The sequence below is a fragment of the Ahaetulla prasina genome, chromosome 2 (genome assembly GCF_028640845.1).
Source record: "Ahaetulla prasina isolate Xishuangbanna chromosome 2, ASM2864084v1, whole genome shotgun sequence".
Lineage (NCBI taxonomy): Eukaryota > Metazoa > Chordata > Lepidosauria > Squamata > Colubridae > Ahaetulla > Ahaetulla prasina.
The window spans coordinates 160,281,346-160,301,428 of record NC_080540.1 but is presented as its reverse complement, the minus strand read 5'-3'; the positions used below and the strand labels follow the sequence as shown (position 1 = coordinate 160,301,428).

General features: G+C 42.4%; 1 protein-coding gene across 1 annotated transcript; it reads right to left on the bottom strand.

The window, feature by feature from the left end:
• Positions 1-5,573: 5,573 nt before the first annotated feature.
• Positions 5,574-19,919, bottom strand: LOC131191545 (25-hydroxyvitamin D-1 alpha hydroxylase, mitochondrial). Its single transcript, XM_058169791.1, has 9 exons — positions 19,682-19,919; positions 15,842-16,032; positions 13,439-13,635; positions 11,989-12,189; positions 11,155-11,318; positions 10,193-10,359; positions 8,778-8,859; positions 7,552-7,749; positions 5,574-6,853 (listed from the first exon to the last, which is right to left on the bottom strand). Exons 1-9 carry the CDS (start codon positions 19,883-19,885, stop codon positions 6,740-6,742), a joined length of 1,518 nt encoding a protein of 505 aa, XP_058025774.1. The 5' UTR covers positions 19,886-19,919; the 3' UTR covers positions 5,574-6,739.
• Positions 19,920-20,083: the final 164 nt, after the last annotated feature.

Genomic DNA, 20,083 nt, shown 5'->3' with positions numbered 1-20,083 from the left:
CTGGGTTTGAATTGCTGACAATACTGTCTTTGCTTTTTTTTTTCCTGATGATTTATGTATTATTTTATTCATGAGATTGCTCTCGCCTCAATCTTTAATGGACCACAGGCAGTTTGCAGATACTAGTACTAAATAAGACAAACATAGCAAATGATACAAAATCATGGTAAATACAAAAGTTGCTTCAAATCATTAAAACTAATACTGGCATCAATACTCAGATTGATATTCAAATGCCTTCTAGAAGAACTGGGTTTTTTCAACATCTGGAGCAGTGGCGGGTTTCAACATTTTTTACTACTGATTCTGTGGGCATGGCTTGATGGGCACGGCATGGCTTGATGGGCACGGCATGGCTTGGTGGGTGTGGCTTGGTGGGCGTTGCAGGGGAACGTTACTTTAAAATCTCCATTCCCACCCCACTCCAGGGGAAGGATACTGTAAAATCTCCATTCCCTTCCCATTCCAGGGGAAGGTTACTGCAATATCCCCATTTCCTCCTGATCAGCTGGGACTTGAGAGGCAGAGAATAAATGGGGGTGGGGCCAGTTAAAATTTTTACTACTGGTTCTCTGAACTACTCAAAATTTCCACTACCGGTTCTCCAGAACTGGTCAGAACCTGCTGAAACCCACCGCTGTTCTGGAGGCCCATGGGGATGGATGGTCCTCCAGGGTATCCCACAGGAAAGGAACTCGCACAGGGAGGTCCCATCATAAGGTCTCTTCTGCATTGGGCTGAGAAAATTAAATTAAAATTTGGATTAAAATTTTATTGGGGTTATTTATATTTTAAGGTTTTTTAATTTGTTTTAAATTTTCGGCCACCTTATAATATGTACTGTTTTAATCTCTTTTAATGTGTATATAGTGAATTTTTACTTGGCTGTACACCGCCCTGAGTCCTTCGGGAGAAGGGCGGTATAAAAATCGAATAAAATAAATAAAATAAATAAATTAAATAAAATATCCCCGGGAGTGGAATGGGACAATTCGCCACAGCCAACTCGCTGCAGGACAATTCAACAATTCAGTTATTTAAAATAATTTAAAAATTGTTTTAACGTTTTGACATTCACATTTCATTACGTCCCTCCTTTGGCAACTTTTCTTTAATGATTCTATACCACTATTTCTTCAATAATAGTGTAACTGTTGGCCCACATGAGTTGTCCTGCAGCAAGTTGCCTGTGGCGAGTTGGCCACGGTGAGCTATTGTAGACCCCCAAAGGAGACAGAAGGAAGAGCCACAGCCAGGGCAATGGTCAGACAAAAGATATCTCGACTACAGAAGAACTGGGGATGGAGAAAGGAAGTCAGAAGAGACCCTCCCTAGTAAAGGGATTGATGTCAGCCTGTCCTGCTCCAGGTTTCAGCCACACGCATACACTCACAGTTTCTCGGGAGATTATCAGTTTTACTTCAAAGCTGAAGAGTTAACAATGAAGCAAAGGAATGAAAACAAAGCCTGCAACGTTTGTTTTGAAATAGGAGCACACAGAAGCCTTGTTTAAAGTCAGTCCAAGTTTTAGAGCCAGGTCAAGGTTTGTCAGCCAGTCCAAAGTCAGAGGTTCAAGAGTAGAATCCATGCATGTTTCACACACAAGCCAGAAATCAGACAATCCGATGCTTCTAGCAAAGAGAGTTTGACTCAGAACTGCTTCTTAAAATAAGGCTGCAGCCAGCTGTCAATAATTTGAAGTTTGCTTCTTTGCCTGGCGAGGAGCCTAAGAGAAGTTTGCTGTTCTGCTATCTTCTCTGTTTGTCTGGTGCGGGAACTGGGAGGCCTTACATCATCCTCATTCTGATTTTTCAGCTGTTCAAGTGTTCATGTTTAATCAGTTTCAGCTAATATCTGGCATTATCCTTCCTGAGTTGGAAGGGACCTTGGAGGTCTTCCAGTCCAACCCCCTGCCCAGGCAGGAAACCCTACACCATTTCAGACAAATGGTTATCCAATCTCTTCTTAAAAACTTCCAGTGTTGAAGCATTCACAGCTTCTGGAGGCAAGTTGTTCCACTGATTAATTGTTCTAACTGTCAGGAAATTTCTTAGTTCTAAGTTGCTTCTCTCCTTGATTAGTTTTCACCTATTGCTTCTTGTTCTACCCTCAGGTGCTTTGGAGAATAGTTTGATTCCCTCTTCTTTGTGGCAACCCCTGAGATATTGGAACACTGCTATCATGTCTCCCCTATTCCAGAGGCAGAGCTGGAACAATTCCTTCAGACTTGGAATTTGAGTCCTGACTCTGGGCTGTCACACAGCCCATCTTAGTAGTTCACACAGGAAACAATTAACAATTCCATGAAAACAAACACTACTTTTACGGTAAAGAATTGTACAAGCCTGAAAGCACTTCTCCCATCCCTTATTTTTACTTTCCAGAAATCAAGGAAGGGTGAATCAAAATTATTTTATGAATGTCCTTGGACCCTAATTATTTTCCTTGTTACATTTTTTTATCCTGTCTTTTATAAAAAAGACTTTCCACTTATGACTGTATGACTATAACTTGTTGCTGGCAATCCTTATGATTTATATTGATATATTGATCATCAATTGTGTTGTAAATGTTGTACCTCAATGAAGGTATCTTTTCTTTTATGTACACTGAGAGCATATGCACCAAGACAAATTCCTTGTGTGTCCAATCACACTTGGCCAATAAAAATTCTTTTCTATTCTATTCTATTCTAAATTCCAGTCAACTCATGGTGGCAAACATACCTAATATCTTGCCCCCTCTTTTCCCCAGTAGTTGGGCTGGGAGAGAGGGTCTGGCCCAAAGCTAGCCAGCCAGGTTCCATACTTAGGGTGTGACTTTTATTCACCATCCCCTGGTTTCTAGCCCAGCACCTGAACCACTACACCAAACTTGTTCCATGACACCAAATTGATCCCCTAGATCCATTCTTAAAACCACATAGATATTCTTGTATGGTAATGGTTCTATCTCAGTATACACACACACACACACACACACACACACACACACACACACACGAATAGAAAAGGGTTGACAGTAGATTCTGAAATTGGTGCTTGCTATTTAATGGATCCATCTTCTACAAGGTTAGTCACTTTGTGAGAGTGTCCAAAACATGCTCTCAAAATGCCAGCCGAATACACGAGTCCTTGGAGTTGCCCAGTTCTTCACTGAAGGGTTATCTACTGTGTTTTCCTGAAAATAAGACCCAGTCTTATTTTATTTTACCTCCAAAAGAGACATTAGGTTTTATTTTGGTGGGATATCTTCCACTGTCTAACTTTGCGGAGGAGGCACTGACAGCCCTTCCCAGCAAGAGCCTGTGTGGCTGCTGCCAGCCCACTTCTTCTGCAGTTGCTTCAGAGGTGGGATTCAACAGGTTCTGACCAGTTCTGGAGAACCGGTAGCGGAAATTTTGAGTAGTTCAGAGAAAGGGCTCTACAGCTGAGAAACAAGCTCCAGAAAGGCTTCTGATAGTGAAACAGAGGCGGGGAGGCACCATGCATGTCAATCCAGAGCTCATGTTTCAGCCTTTCCTGAAGGCTTCTGATGGTGAAACAGAGGCCGGGGGTAACACATGCAAGCGGTAGCAAGCGGTTGTAGAAGTGGGCCGGCAAGGCGAGGCAGGTGTCAGGGTGTGGGAGGCCTGGCTGCAACTGTCCTAAGGTAAGTGGGAATGTGGGGCAGCTTCACCTTCCCCAACCCTAGCTTGATTTTTACCCGTGCACCTTACCCACCTCGTGCAACCAGGTGCAACAGAGTGGGTGGGATCTTAACTAGGGCTTATTTTGGAGGTAGGGTTTATATTGGGCACAGATGTAAAAATCAAGCTAGGTCTTATTCTCAGGATAGGTCTTATTTTGGGAAAACACGCTATATATCACTTTTCTTTCATTCTGCGTGGCTTGGTTTACACAGACCTAGAAGCCTTATTTTAAGAAGTCAATCCATCTATTGCAGTTGGTCCTTATCCACAGAATTGCACCATGCAGACAACTCTAATTTGTTCTCTTCATCAAACCTATAAAGGAAAACAGGCAAATTATTTAAAAACATATGCCAAATTCAATTCTATTTAAATATTATGAAATTACATACACCACATTAACAGGTATGGCCATTTTTATAATTGTACGCCGTTTTAATTGGGCTTTTCTCCTGCCTTGATTTATGTGTCAACACTTATGTGGCCCATTTTACCTCTTATTTCATTGCAAAGAATCAATATGCAGAGTTGCTCTTAAGGCTTCTCTTTCAGTTGGAAAGTCCTACAATCCCTTCCCTGCTTTCTTGTCAGGAACAACAAGGATATTTTCTTCCTAATAGGCTGCTGGGATGTGACCCAGCTGAAGGGATCCTTCTGAGACGAAGCTTGCAATGATTCTTTATAGCTTTTGAAAGGCTTCGCAACCGAAATCCTATGAAAATATCTGGGAAGAAACTACCTCTGTGCTGGATAGTTGAAGATGAGAAGATGTGCACAATGTGTGTGTGGCTGTGCATTAGCTTCCAAAAGCAGCAGCAGCTTCTCTTTCATAACCTTATATACTCCCAATGTTCAGAAGCGGTGAGTCACTGCTCGAATTACCTTTCTGGGGTTCAAAATTATGGACTGAAAACTGTGAGCAAAGAACAATTCTTTGCATCTTCTTTGGGTCAAAACTACAGTGGTGTGAAAGGTCATAGAACTCCCTGTAAAAATGCTGCTGGATTCTACCCATCTCCTTGGGGCTTTTAGCATCGGAGCAGTTTCAAACATAGACACAGCTTTGGTATTTGTGGATCCCAATGAGAAGCCCACCGTTCAAGAAAGGAGGCTTGGAATAGAAGGAAGATATCTCCCTCCCTCCCTCTCTCTCTCTCCCCCTCCCTCCCTCCCTCCCTCCCTCCTTCCCTCCATCTGACCCCAAGGATGAAAAAGAGGCAACACCGCAGAGATAGCTTGTGACAGTTGATTAAAGTTTACTGTAGAGACACATTTGGCTGTTGTCCCATTGAGGTTCAGTTGAACGTTTGAAAAGAATTGCCAGCAGGCAGAAGAGAGAGAGAGAGAAAGCAAAATCCTACAATTTTCAAAGGCAGTGGATCATTTTCTGCCCTGTCCCAATGACGCCGGAACCACCTGGCTTTCTAGTGACTTCCATCTGAAGACAGTAACTCAGGCTGTCTATTCCTCCCTTGGATATTCTCCATCAACCTTTCAGGTGGCGTTATAGCATAGCTGGCTGGGGAATTCTGGAAACTAAAGTCCACAAGTTTTAAAGTTGCCAAGGTTGGACAGCCTAATTTAAATGTTTTAAAAGGGATGCTTATCATTTCAAGCCTTTATCTGATTTATAATCAGTTTATGTAGCTCAGCTTCTCTCCAGAATAGTGGGAGTTACAACTTGAGCAGTGGCAAGTGCTTTCTTTTGATGATCCTGAGTGCCTATCATGTTTTATAATGTTTGAAGAGTCAGAATCACACAATTTTGTTTGATGCTACTTTAAATGTGTAGCACGGGAGTAGATAATCACTGATTTGTCCCTCATCCCAGTTTAGATTTATTTTGACCTTAAAGCACAGGCAGAGTCAGTATTGTATTTTAAAAAACATAGTTCATTATTTAATTCAAAGTTAAAAATAAATATAGCACCAAATGGACTCGATCCATTATGATTACAGAAATGGCTTCAGTACAAACATTTCAAAATACAGAAAACATTACTTCATTTTTAAAGATAAAGTTTCTTTCTTTCTGACACCTTCTGAAACCAATATTTTTCTATTTATAAATTAAAAGCTAGAAAAATATAAATATGTTGAGAACTGCATTAAATATTAAAAATTAGCATGGCAATAATAATAACAATAATAAGGCACCTAGATACATAATTGTTCCATTCCCAAAGTTCTAAATATGGTCGATTGCTTCCGTTTAACTGGTAGTTGCGGAGGCAGGAGGCTCTGCCCACCCACCCAGATGTCATCAAAAATGCTCTGCGTATGCGCTGAAGCACCGCACACTCATGAAGCGAACAAGCGCGCCTGCGCGCTACCAATAGCGAACCAGTAGCACCGGGATTTGAAACCCATTACTGATACATCCACTGTGTTTTCACAGCAATAGAGAAGTTCTGATTACAGCGTGATGGCCTAATGACTCCCACTCAGAAGGTTGAGAGTTCAATCCTAGGTAGCAGCAGATGTTTCTTTCCTAAGACGCAAAGCAAAAGCTATGAACTCCACATGGCATCAGGAAGGGCATCCAGTCAGTAAATGTTCAGCTCCATCCAGTCTCCCTGACTCTACCCCGAATTAAGAGATTACAGAGTTGTAAAAGGGAGTTTTAGAGGAGTTCTGATCACAGCTACAAATCCCAAAAAAGTCTTTTCATTCAAAACCCCGAGTTAAGGAAACCATACTCTATTTCCTTTTAGCAATTTGTGCTATTGTTGTGGCTGAGATTTGAAATGGGGTTTGGACTGTTTCTGTGGTCATTTTCATAGCCAAATGGAGACTGGGAAATGTTCTTGGTTGGAGGAGTCATTTTGAAGTGTCCATGTCCCAGAACTGCAAAGGGGATTTCTCTGGAGCTAACCTTGCTCAGCAACATGGGCCTTCTCCCTCTTTTTATCCTTTCAAACTGAGATCAAGAATTCAGACAGGTAGCTCCACTCGCAGCTACTGGATTCTATACAGTAAGGCTTTTAAGTGCTGGTTGCCCATCAACAGGAAGCCTAAGTCAATGGTTTTTCCTTGTTTTGTCCAGTTTTAACGACTCAGAAACTGCAAATTGATGTCCTTCTCTGGCACAAGCAAGGTCCGTGTCATGGGGCTTATGATTTGTCCCTCTTCTTCAGGTTTCACTTCAAAATGCATCAGGATCTATTTTTTTTTCAAAAGGAAGAGAAAGAAACCTCTTAGCATTCTTTGAGGCCAGGCTAATCTTAACTCAGTAAGACAGTTCTCAATCTTAATGTTGTCCTCTCAAATTATAGTACAAAGTTTAATTATTGCAGGGCAGGGGTGTGTGTGCATTCAGACAGGCCAGTAATAACCTGACCAATCCAAAACCTTCATGCAACTATTCCATCTTTTCCTCTTAGTGATATTTTTACAGAAAAAAGGAAATACAGTGGAATAATTGATGGGAAACATGCGAGATTTAAAAATTTAAGATAACCACTCAGAGTTGCTTCAATAGTGAGATGGGTGGCATATAAATCTACTAAGTAAATAAGGAAGGAAGGAAGAAAGGAAGGAAGGGAGGAAGGAAGGAAGGAAGGAAGGAAGGAGAAAGAAAACAAAAAGAAGGAAGGAAGGAAGGAAGATGGAAGGAAGGAAGAAAGAAAGAAAAAGAAGAAAGAGAAAAGAAAAAGAAGGAAGGAAGGAAGGAAGGAAGGAAGGAAGGAAGGAAGGAAGGAAGAAAGGAAGAAAGGAAGAAAGGAAGACAGATGACAATGTTTTGTCACTGTGCCTCCCCCCACAAACAAACAGAATTCCAAGTTTACAAGCATGTCAGTTATAGAGCAAGAGCTTATCTGGAAGATATCATCATCATCATCATCATCATTAGACCGTACCCTAGCCAGCGCCAGATATACTTCAAGCTCCGCAATACGTCGGCCAATACAACTGCGTTTGCCAAAGCCGAAGGGAATGGAGGCATAGGGGTGGTGTGAAGCATTCTTGTGCAGCCATCGCTCAGGCTGGAATGAGTTAGGGTCCGAGAAGTATTTCTCATCTCGAGAGGTAGCATAATGGCAAAGGGTTATCAGGGTCTAAAGAAAAGAGGAAAAGGGAAAAAAAAGAACCAACGTGAGAAAAGCAATTCAGAAACTCGTGTTCAGAATGTCTACCTATTTCATTGCTCTACATGTTTCATTGCTCTACGTCCACTTCCCTGTCCTTCTTGAAGTGTTATCTTAGTTCCCATTTCTTGATCCAGACCTTCATTGGTCCCCTGTCTTCATTTTGCCCTTTTGCCCTTAAGACAGTATTTCCATTAAGGAATCGTTTCCTTGAGTTCCAATCTAATAAGAATTCCTGTATGCTTATCCTAAACTGTTTATACATTTCCAGAGACTTGGGGACAAAGAGTAACAGGCTTGTTTTGGACCTCCCTGGTGTCCTAGGGTGAATAGTTGTATTGATTTTATGCTTTCTTCCCATTTATTATATGTCAGGGGTGTCAAACCCAAAGCCTGTGGGCTGGATCCGGCCCTCGGGGTGCTTAGAACCGGCCCACAGGCCACCCTGGAAACAGCGAAGAACTGGCCTGTGGTGCTTCTCCGAGTGAAAATGGAAGAGCCCTCCCAAGCTCCCTTTTCTCTGACAGAGCGCTCAGGCCACCACAGGCGCCTCCGATACAAGTGATGTCAAGCGGGCCATGCCCACCTGCACCCCACTCCCCGAGGTCAAAAACAACCCTGATGCGGCCCTCAATGAAATCGAGTTTGACACCCACCCACCCCGTTATATGTTATTAATTTTTTTCTCTTGGAAAGGATTTCACAACTTATAAGTTTGTTGATATTAAAAATCAGTTGCACATTAGATACGTAAGGAGAGTGCCAGTAGCACATCATGGGCAGCTGATAACTGCAGTCCTAGATGAACGCATGTGGTTGAGATCACATTGTGTGTAGATTATCAGCCTGGTACTGTGTAGGTCCGTAGCTTAACTCAGCTGTTGCTCCTAACTGTTGTATCCAAATGACACACGAATCGTTTGTGGCAATATACTGCAGACTAATGGTTACTATGCTTTCTTTCCATTTCCATTTGCATCATCTATGCCCTTGCTCACCTTCTTAGGGATGATATAGTCTCCCACTTGGATGTCCCTGTCTGAGACGACACGCGCATTACCAGGAATCACTGGGTACAATCTGTAAAGAGCAAACAAAAGCAAAAGTTATTTTAAAGGAATCACAGATTTCACTGCTTGCCCAGCTGTCCAGCTCTATAGATACTCAGCACAAAGCACATTGATAGAAATAAAGCTATCTACCTAGGAAGCTAAATTCGTCTCCAAATGGATGCTCCACAGCAAAAATCTAAGCAGGAAAGCTAAGCATCTACTAAGAGCCCTGGTGGCGCAGTGATTAGAATGAAATATTGCAGCCTAATTCTGCTGACTGTCAGCAGTTCGATTCTGACCAGCTCAAGGTTGATTCAGCCTTCCACCCTTCCATTGGTAAATGGGGGCAATATGTTGACTCTGTAAACCGCTTAGAGAGGGCTGTAAAGCACTGTGAAGCAGTATATAAGTGTACATGCTATTGCTATTGCTACTGAGCCATGCGAAAGCAGAGCAAAGAGCTTTAGTAGATTTAAAAATCCAGGTTGGTACACTCTTCTTAAGTGTTATTGAACCAGGAATTACAGTTGCAAGTCATTGCAGTCATTAAGCAGGTCACTATATGATTGGACCCAATTTTATGACATTTTTGTGGTGGTTGTTAAAGGATCACCATGGTCATTAAGATAACCCATTTTATCCAATGGGCATTTTTTTTTAACCCAAACTGGAAGTAAATCCCAAAAACCATCAAAAATTGTGGTCATGTGAACACAGGACTCTGCAAACAGCCATAAAGGGGAACCTTTTGCAAAGTGTCCAAAATGTGATATCTTGACCATGGGGGATATGTGTGTTATATGTGTGATATGTGTGTTATATTATACTGTAACTTCAAAATAGGGTCATAAGTAGCTTGTGATGAGTCCATCGTAACTTTGAGTGGTCACCAGGCAAACTGTGTAAGTCAAGGACTACCTGTACTCAAATGGATTTTTACATGGCCAAATAAGTTGTGGATGATAAAACTTAGCATCTCTGAATGCCAAAGACAGACAAGAATAGAAGGCTGATCTTAAGACAGGTCTTGTGATCAGCACAGTGAGAAAAAAACCACAGGTGACCTTGAACTGGTACCATTCAGCTTCTGCCCTGAAAAGCCCCCTAGCACAGGGGTCTCCAACCTTGGCAACTTTCAGCCTGGCAGACTTCAACTCCCAGAATTCCCCTGCCAGCAAAGCTGAGAAGCTGGCTAGGGAATTCTGGGAGTTGAAGTCCTCCAGGCTTAAAGTTGCCAATATTTCAGGCAAGAAGAAACCTAACCATCTTTTAAGCTTCTCCTCACAAGATCAACATAGGACATTTCTGTGTTTCTACCTTCCATGTACCAACTTCCCATCTGCTCTTGAAATAAGACTCACCTCAGGGCCTCCTTCACCACTGCTTTCAACAGAGGCATCTGAGCTACATCAGCAGCAGTTGGAATGAGGCCGTCCTGCATCACAGTGGTAATTTCCTTATGGAGGGCCGCTTGTATCTGAGGGTGACGAGACAACTCATACAAACTCCAGGACAAAGTGCTTGAGATCTGCAGGGATAGAGAAAGAGAGTTGGATTCAGAACTAGTCTAAGCAGTGCAGAGAATAATCCTCCTACAAGGTTGGAAGCATCATTGCTAAGTAGTAGGTACTGTTTTTGTGCTAGCTGTCTAGGGCATTCTTCTTTCGTACAGCCAAAGTACAACAGCTAAGAATCGTGGATGGAATCCATGTCCTTTTGTCAGATTATGCCAGATCAAGAGTGGATCAGATAATATTGCGAACTGCATTCTAAACAGAACTGAAGAGTTCACAGTGCAGAAAATTATTTACAGCAATTTTTTTAAAAAAAAGCTAAGAGTCATCAACTTTACATATTTCAAAGCAGCCTTCTTCAAATGCCTTGTGGTATATGCTGGGCTATGTTCATCCCTAACTGGAAATGATGGGAAACATAATCTAATACAACTGGAAAGTTTCTGATTGGGGAAAGATGTCCTTGCTTTAAGCAAGGAAATAAATTTCAGGTTCAAGCAAAATCCCATTACACCTACATCCTTGTCCTCCTCTAAAGAACAGCTACAGAAGGGAAGGAATATGGTCCTTTTGACTATTTATTCAAGAAAAGGTTATCGCAGCCTGCAGAAGAGTTGACTTTACCTTAAGAAGATGACATCATCCATCTAACCTTTTGTTCCCAACATCTGTCAATTTCCCCCTCCCCCATTGTATGAACTACGGTAGTTTCAGCTGAAGTTGGATTGGATGTGGCTTCCAAAGATAGAGAGAAATAACGCTTGCGAGTAGAGAAAATATTCTATTTTACAGCATCCCCAAATGCTTACCGTATCCACACCAGCCAGTAGAAGCTCAGTCACATTTCCATAGATGGATTTCATGGACAGTTTTTCTTGTGCCAAATAATAAGTGAGGTATTTTCCTTCAACTTTCTCCCCCTGGGTGATTCTTTCTGAAACTTCAGCCATCCGCTTATCAATGTGTCTTTTGGCTGGAAAAGAAATGGGCAAAAGATTATTCTTTGTCTCCCTGTTGGAGCCATCCAATAAATATTTAAAAACCTTTGCGACCTATCAGTCAGGTCTGAATGTTTCTTGTTGCAAACCAAGCTTGAATATATTTTAATAGGACTTTAGGCAAACAGAAGAACATCACCTTTTAAATAGGCCAGGCCTGGCTCTCTATATAACATGTCAGCAACAGGTATCTATCTGTTTTAGGTATTTACACACTATCCTTTAATCAAATCCTCAAAGTATTGCTATCTAGACTTAGCATTTGGGGAAATTCCTGAATAATCTGTCTCTTAGAAGAAAGGAGAACAAGAAAATTGTAACAGCAAATGAAATGAGAAATAGCACATTTCTGGTCCTTACAAAACCATTCTTTATAATAAATAATAATATGGGCAATATTGATAATCACATCAAAGCAGGAATCTCTCTCTCTCTACCACCCTATATCTAATCTCTTATCTAGCTAGCTAGCTAGCTAGCTAGCTAGCTAGCTATGTAACTATGTAACTATCTAACAATCTAAGTAACTTTCTGTTTATAACATTTATATAGCCACCCATCTTTCAGCCAATTCTTGGCAGCTCCCAATCGAAGATTAGTTAAGAATTACTTAGAGTAGGAAACTTTAGTGGCACAAACACTCACCAAACGCAAACATATAGTCCCAAGATTCACAGAACTTCTGCCACGGCTTAGGAAAGATTTGGTGCAAAAATTTGGGCATGGCCATTGTGAGCAGAGTCATGACAAACATGGTGTTGATGGAGCTAATGAACTTCTCGGTTTCTTCGGGAACTTTGGGTTCCAGGCAGCCAATGCGGGATTCAAAGAGGACCGAAGAAATTCCTAGGGAAGGGAATTAAATGAATGGTCACTTCAATCATTACAGCAGAAACTTTCTCCATCAAACCTCATTCCTTAGTATCCAAGTTTTGTTTTGTTTTTCTAACAAGCACTGGTAAGTCCTTCTCTGCAACCCTCAGGATTTTAAAATTGTAACTGAAGAATTAAATTGAATATTGACGTTAGAGGTTTTCACTTTACAGAATTCAACATAAGTTGCCATTTTTTAAATGCCTAAACCCCTGGTTTACAAGAAACCTGGAACATGAAAATTATTGAGGACTCATTAAGTGATGGTATAATTGTGCTGAAGTAATAAAGAAAGACTTATGGGAGAAAAGTATAAATTAGATATTCTCATCTGCTTATATCATCAACACTATAAAAATAGTGTATAGGTAGTCCTCAACTTACGACCACAATTGGGAGCAGAATTTCTGTTGCCAAGCAGGGTGGTTGAGTCATGCCCGATTTTATGACCTTTTTTGCCACAGTTGTCACTGCAGTTATTAAGTGAATCATGTGGTCATTTAGCAAATCTGGCTTCCCACATTGACTCTGCTTGTGAGAAGCTGGGTGGGAATATTTGTAATTTATTTTTTAAAAAAATTGATTTAAAATAAAATGTATTTATTTTCTGCCCATCTCATATCGAAATGACTCTGGCAATCATGTGACCTGGGACACTGCAACCCATGTAAATGTGTGCCAGTTGCCAAGCATCAAAATTTACCTCACCATGACTGTGGGAAGCTGCAACAGTTGTTAAGTGTGAGGACCAGTTGTAAGTCCCTTTTTTTCCCAGTGGTGTTACAACTTCAAACTGTCGCTAAACAAACGGTTCTAAGTTGAGGACTAATTGTAGTTTATCTCAGATAAACTCAGCCTGGCTCCATTATACCCATTACCAGGTGTGAAATCGAGCAGGTTCTGACAGGTTCTGGAGAACCGGTAGCAGAAATATTGAGAAGTTCAGAGAACTGGCAAATACCTCTGGCTGGCCCCAGACTTGGGTGGGAATGGAGATTTTGCAGTATCCTTCCCATGCCACGCCCACCAAGCCACACCACGTCCACCAAGCTACACCCACAGAACCAGTAGTAAAAAAAAATGGATTTCACCACTGCCCATTACACTACATTATACCGTTATCCGAGATTTCTCGACTTGTGAATGAAGTCACCAGTGTTAACTTGGATACAGGTGAAATGTTGCGAGGCAATTTTATAAAACGGGCATAGCAGTAAGATACCTTCTAATCCAAACTTGTAGAATTCATCGGCCACATTTTTGACCACGTGCCGCTCATGGCGATTTCTCTGGTGCTGCAGCCGGCCGATCAGATCACTGACCACCTCGTTTAGGGTACCAGTGTAAGATTCCACCTCCTTGGGCTTCAGCATGTGTTTTCCTAGGATGCTGCGAATTTGCTGCCACTCCTCACCTTCCCTGCGTGGTAGAAAACAGCCTCCGTTAGTCTGCTGGACAGAAGGGAAGCCCAAAACTCTACAGAGACAAAACTAGAAGCAAGTAAGAACGTTCTCCCTTTTCCAAAGTGGGGTAAGTATCAGCTTGGCGGAGCTACACCTCCAACCTCGTAAAAGAGACTTTCTTCTTCCCCCCCCTACTCTATTATGTCTGATTCTGATTGGACAAGTCCCTGCAGGTTTCCTGACAAGGTTTTTCAATAGTGGTTTACCATTGCATCAGTCCTAGGGCTGAGAGAAAGTGACTGGGCCAAGGTCACCCAGCTGGCTTTGTGTTCCAGGCAAGATTAGAACACAGTTTCCTGGTTTCTAGCTCTAATGCCTTAACCATTACACCACACTGGGATAGATAGTCCACTAACAATCTGGGAACAAACCACCCAAAGCCCCTCCAAAAGGGCTGAGTGCTTATCTCTTGGTTACATTTCTTTTTCTTGTTACTCATATCCTGCATTGGTCCAGGCTGTGGTAACCACCAGCCGAGCAGATGGGAGAACCCCTACTGAGGGAGCCTGAGTCATCTACGGCTTCGTGAGGCCCTCACGGTGATTTCTCACTTCCTAGCCTGTATGCTTGCAGAAGCCTCAGCAAGATTCTGCTGTTCTCACATAACGCATTTCCAGAAAACATGAGGGACTTCTTCCCTCTAGTCTTCCACAGATCAGCTCTAGTGAGCAGTCCTCCAAAGGAAGAAGCACAAAATGAAACGGATGCTTCACAGAGAGGATGTGCTAAGACACCTTGAGGCAGGAAAGGGCCAGTTAATTATGGCTTCAAACTGTCTTCGTGCCCTCAGAGTATGGGAGAAAGCTTGGCCTGTTACTAAGGATTTCAGCTTCCTTGCCAGAGCCACAAAGGTGAGATGCCAGAAGAAAAGAGAAGGATATCAGCTTAGTATTTGAAATAGGCAAGCTGTGACTAAAATTTGGTGGCCAACAGCTTCAGCCAGCCTGGCTAATGATGATAGATACTGTGGTGCTGTAGCTTTGGAGGGTCCATGGGTTACAGTGGCATATAAACCCCAGTAACACATAACAATCGATAAATAAGGTGTGTCCCCTCCTACTACATAACCCAACTGTGAAACAGTTCACAGTAGGAACTTCATGAAAGTTCCTGAGGTCTTTGCTCTAAAGTTTCCATTACTGCCTAATTCTGCTGATTTTGCATGAGAAATATAGAGGGCAGGAAACATCTTATCCCGTGACATGAAAACGTATCTTAAGAACTGGAGACTGCAGTCAGTTGTGTAACTCACCACTACCACCTACACATATGTTTTGTGAGTATGTGTAGGTAGTAGTGATAAATTACACAATTGTCTACAGTCTCTGGTGTCCTAAGATGTGTTTTTGTGTCATGGGAACAGATGATACTGTTAATCTCCACATTGTTTGGGAACAGGATTTTTTTCAGGATGATATGTTGCCTTGTGTGAGAGGCAAGATGGCAGCAGCCCTCCCCATTCCCCAACCAAAACCCAAGTGAACTGGCAGTCAGATCTTATTCGGGCACTGATTGGAAGACAGCACACATCACTGGAACTGAGGGCAGCAGATAGTTGACATGGTTCAGGGCAACTACACACAACTCTGTCCTTTAGCTCTCTGTGTCCCCCACTCACCTCACCTGTTTTGGCTCCCTGAAGTAACTGATTCACTTGACCTAACCGTGAGGCTTGTCCTGTCCTTCTAAGTCCCTGCAGCCCTCTCAACTTGCCAACTTTAGAGAGTCAACAATTTCCCCAACTTTTTGCTTCCTGGAGAGGCGTGTAATTCTTCCACCTTTCAGTCAGGATTTATAAATTGCGTGGATCAAAGTATTAACTGTGTTTGGGCTTTGATTCTTTATTTTCTAGTTCTGATAGTTAACCGCCTCAAGAGCAGAAACTCCTTATATGAAACCAAGGGATGAATGGCAACAGTCTTTTAAAATCGCTGCCTGAATGGCCATCAGAGCCACATCTTCATATGCGTAAGACCTTCTTGAAAGCCTCCGGGAAATCGCTAGAGGGAGCTACTCCATAGCTAATCAATGTATGAAATGATTTGCAGGGTGGGAAATAATGAGAATGGAATAACCTCTGCAAGGACAGCCTTCAGGGGAATTCTACTGCAATATGAACTCCTGACAGCCTGCCTGGAGAACAAAAGGCAGCGGATACTTACGCTGTAAGCAGCCCATATGCATGGCCTCGGCACACTCGATAATCCTTCCAGGAGGAGAGTTCGGAGCGAATGGGGTGCTTGCCTTCCTGTCTTAGCACCTGTTCAATCAGACTGGGATCAGCCACATGGACCGTGAGGATGGGCCCAAAACTCGCCTTCCAAACCGGGCCATATTTCGCCTTGCCTTCGATCTAGGAGGAGAGCAGGAGAGAAGCTTGTGAGACATCCCATAATGATCCACTCAGGGAAGAAGATCCAGTCAGGAAACACAATCACATCCTTCCCCCCCCATCTCTTTTGTTCGATTAACCTAGTGGTGAAATCAATTTTTTTTACTATGGTTCTGTGGGAGTGGCTTGGTGGGCATGGTGTAGCTTGGTGGGTGTGGCTTGGTGGGTGTGGCAGGGGAAGGATACTGCAAAATCTCCATTCCTACCCCACTCTGGGGCCAGCCAGAGGTGGTATTTGCTGGTTCTCCAAACTACTCAAAATTTCCGCTACCGGGTCTCCGAACTGCTCAAAATTTCTGCTACTGGTTCTCCAGAACCTGTCAGAACCTGCTGGATTTCACCCCTGGATTAACTCCAAATTCTGCATAATTACTGAAAGAATTGCTAAATAAGAAAGTATCTGGAAAGGCTGTTTCTCAAATCCAGTCCACTCCAGGTAGAAATATACTGAACCCATGGAAGATACGCTTCATGTGTCAAGTTTCCCAATAGTTACATTTTCTTGCTGAGGGGAAAAATGATTGCAGAATTTTTCTCCCTTACTGGTAACCTCCATGTCAAAAAGCATCTTCACATATATTAAAAGGGATTAACTCGGATTGAATATCTAAAAAAGTGCTTAGAAATTTGCCATGCAAGGACAGTGGCTTATTGGACAAGAAAGGGCAATTTTAGTTCTGAAGATTACACGACAGAATTAAGTCGGTGGCTTTTTCTGCTGCAATCAATAGGACTGAAAAATAGGCTTCATCTTCTTTGGATTGATTCTCTGTGATATAGACTTTTAAAAGTGGGACAAAAGGATTGTTGGCTCTCTAAACATGTGTAGGATTGTGCTTTTCATTCATTTAGTTCGACTAGACTAGAGCATTCTTCAGACTCTTGAGTAGCTTTCATTATTTAGTTTCATTTTCTGTTAAGTTGCTGACTCCTTATGGTTCTGTCTCTCTTTGATAAAGTAGAAAAGTGAAAGAATTCTAAGTAAAACCAAACTGAGTTCTTAAGTTAAGCATCAGCATTTTTCAATAGTACATTTGCATTTCCCTCCTTGGGAAATACAATAGTATATCAACAATAATAAAACAGCAAAAAAAGGATCACGACAATGCATATATACTAGGGGCATCAAACTCGTATCGTCAAATTGTCATCACATGATGTATCGTGACTTTCCCCCCTTCGCTAAAATGCGGGTGGGCGTGGCCAGCACGTGACGCATCTGGCCCACGGGCCACGGGTTTGACACCCCTGATGTATACAATTGTTCTTAAAGGTTACGCATGCAAAGAAAAGATATATGTTTAATCTCAATACTTCCCACACTATCCAAAGACAGCAGCAGCACATAAATCAAACAGCCTCACCCACCCTAAAACCTTTGTGGGGGTCTTTTTACCTTTATGAAAATAATTGACATTAAATTACCAGTATAGAATTCAACAAGCTTAATGCGGACATGATATTCCAAAACTGTCCACTCTTCATCCCTCAGATTCTTTTCCAGCAATAATCAGGACAATGATATTACAGATGCCGGGAAGGGCATTTCACAAGATAAGTATTTTGAATATTTTTCTCTGCCTATCTAATGAGGTACTGCTAAACCTACAAACCTATTTTGACAATATAGGGTAGTAGCTTGCACTACTCTGTTTCATTAATGTAACTCAGTAACTTTTTTGCCCTTAGGAAACATCAAAATATATTCCAGATACCTTTGGAAGGAAGAATTGGATTGCAATAGGAAAATATTCTATATAATAGGATCATTGCAAATTTAAATAAAGGCAATAAAGAAAAGGCAGCAGGAAAGCAACTAAGCTCCGACAGCACCAAGGACGCTTCAATTTAAAAAAAAGAAATCATGTCCACTGTGCTAAAACTCAAGGATTGATGAATGGCAAAGAGATTTTGGAAGTAAAATAAAATATTCTCTTTTTTAGAGCATGCAGAAGGAGATAATCTCCACAATTATAGAGCAACACCGTCTTATTGAGACAACTATTGAACATATTCATTGAACATGTTATGTTAAAACAAGAATGGGCTAGGGCGCTCTCATCCGTACACACCTCACAAAACTATCAGTGATTTAAAAATTGCAAAATGTGTCTCGTGCACACACGCAAGTACAGTTTAACACCATAGATGGCCACAAGGTCAAAACGGTTTTGCTCAACTCAGTGGCTTAGGTTATTCAACGAAAGCTGCTCCCCATATAACAGAGCACAGTAGACAAGCAAGCTAGGAAAGAACAGGCTGAACTGATATCCCTGAAATAGCCTCTTGGTTGGCGACAAGAAGTGCGCACTGCAAGGTTTCCATAAATGCAAGTGAGGAACTTGACAACACAACGTTTGCACCTTGTAGGATACCTGCTCCTGTTTTTATAAATATGCCCATCATAAACCAGGGGTGGTTGGGCTCAGGGATGTCTTGCCCTAGCTGTACTGAATGGTCATTAAATGTCTGTGGTTCCTCTCCTATTGATTCCTGGGGAGCAACAGCGAGATTTTTAAGCAAAGCTTTGGAGAATTGCTCAAATATTGCTTATGAGGGTGTATTTTATGCCATGTCCTTAACTTGCAGGGTTCATTTTCACACTGCTTTAAGGATGCCAAGGATGTCAATCTCTTCATCACGTTCATACAAGGAGATAAATCATCTGGATAATCGGAATTCTGGGCAGAAGCTTAAAAAAGAAATAATCAAAGCACCATCCATGAAGTTTAAAAAAAAAAACCAAGAATGAAAGATTCAAAGGGCAATTTGAGAAATCATGGGTCAAGAACCATACATTCAGAAGAAGTTTGCTCATCCATTGGCTGTTCCCATTTTTTCTTTTCTGGAGCTCCCCCTTTTCCAAGCGTTCTTATTTTTCACCCAGTAAGAGACCCATGGGGACACCCCTGGATAAACAACAGGGGAGAAGGGAGCAGAATTCATCGCATCGTTTATGACTTCTGTTCCCGAAAGGTGCTCTATGCCTGCTGTCCACTGTCCCCTTCCAAAAAAGGAAGGAACTGTAACTGAGAAAAAGAGCTCTTAGATGAGGTTTGGATGGTGCAACTACCTTGCTTCATTCACAGGACATTTTACAGGAGAGTCAGCCTTGGTTATCTCCCATCTGTGAACCTTTCTTTAAAACACACACACACACATACACAAAACAATTCCTTAGGCACATAGACATACCCCACCTTGCAAAAGGAAAGCCAAGGATGCGGCACATCTTTTGATTGGTAATCCCAGGAAGCTTTTTGCTTATCAAGTATCTTGGATCAATAGAAAAGTGGGGAAGTGTCCATAGGATCGGGGTTTTTTTTAGACTAGGGCTGGCGGTTTATTCGTTTTACATAAGCCCTCGCAAGAAAAAGGATTAAAAACACTGCGTAATTCCCCTTTTTGATGGGGAGAAGCATTAAGAAAAAGACTCACTAGTTTCAAACCTTAAAGGGGAGGGAGAGGGAGGGAGAGAGGGAGAGGGAGAGACAGACAGACAGACAGAGAGATTATCATGGTGGTGATGAGGATGTAGGGATGATATTGGTCGGTCGGTCGGTCGGTCTGTCTGTCTGTCTGTCATCGATCATCTCAAGGCGACTCTTACCTGGAGTTCATGCAGTCGCGAGAGCCCTCTCTTGCAGAAAAGGTCGGTGAAGAAGCTGAGAGCGCTGGGTCCCGGCATCTCCTCCAGAGTTTTATGGCTTTTGATAACTTTCGATGGCGCCCCGTGGACAGATTCCACCCACAGCTCAGGGAAGAGCTTCGCGAGCAAGGGTGCCTTCGTGGCCAGCTTGAGCGTCTGAGACATCTTTGCGCGGGGAAGTCTGAAGCCGCCGAGAGCGTCGGAAAGCTGTGTCGCCGCAGCATCTTGGACCACCTGTATTTATCTCCAGAGCGCGGCTGACTCGGGCAGGGCCCCGCCCCCTCCCCCGCGATACGTCACCCGTCCAATCAGAGAAGGGCTTGCACCGTCTCGTGCGCGTTTGGAGGCTGCCAAGTATTTCTT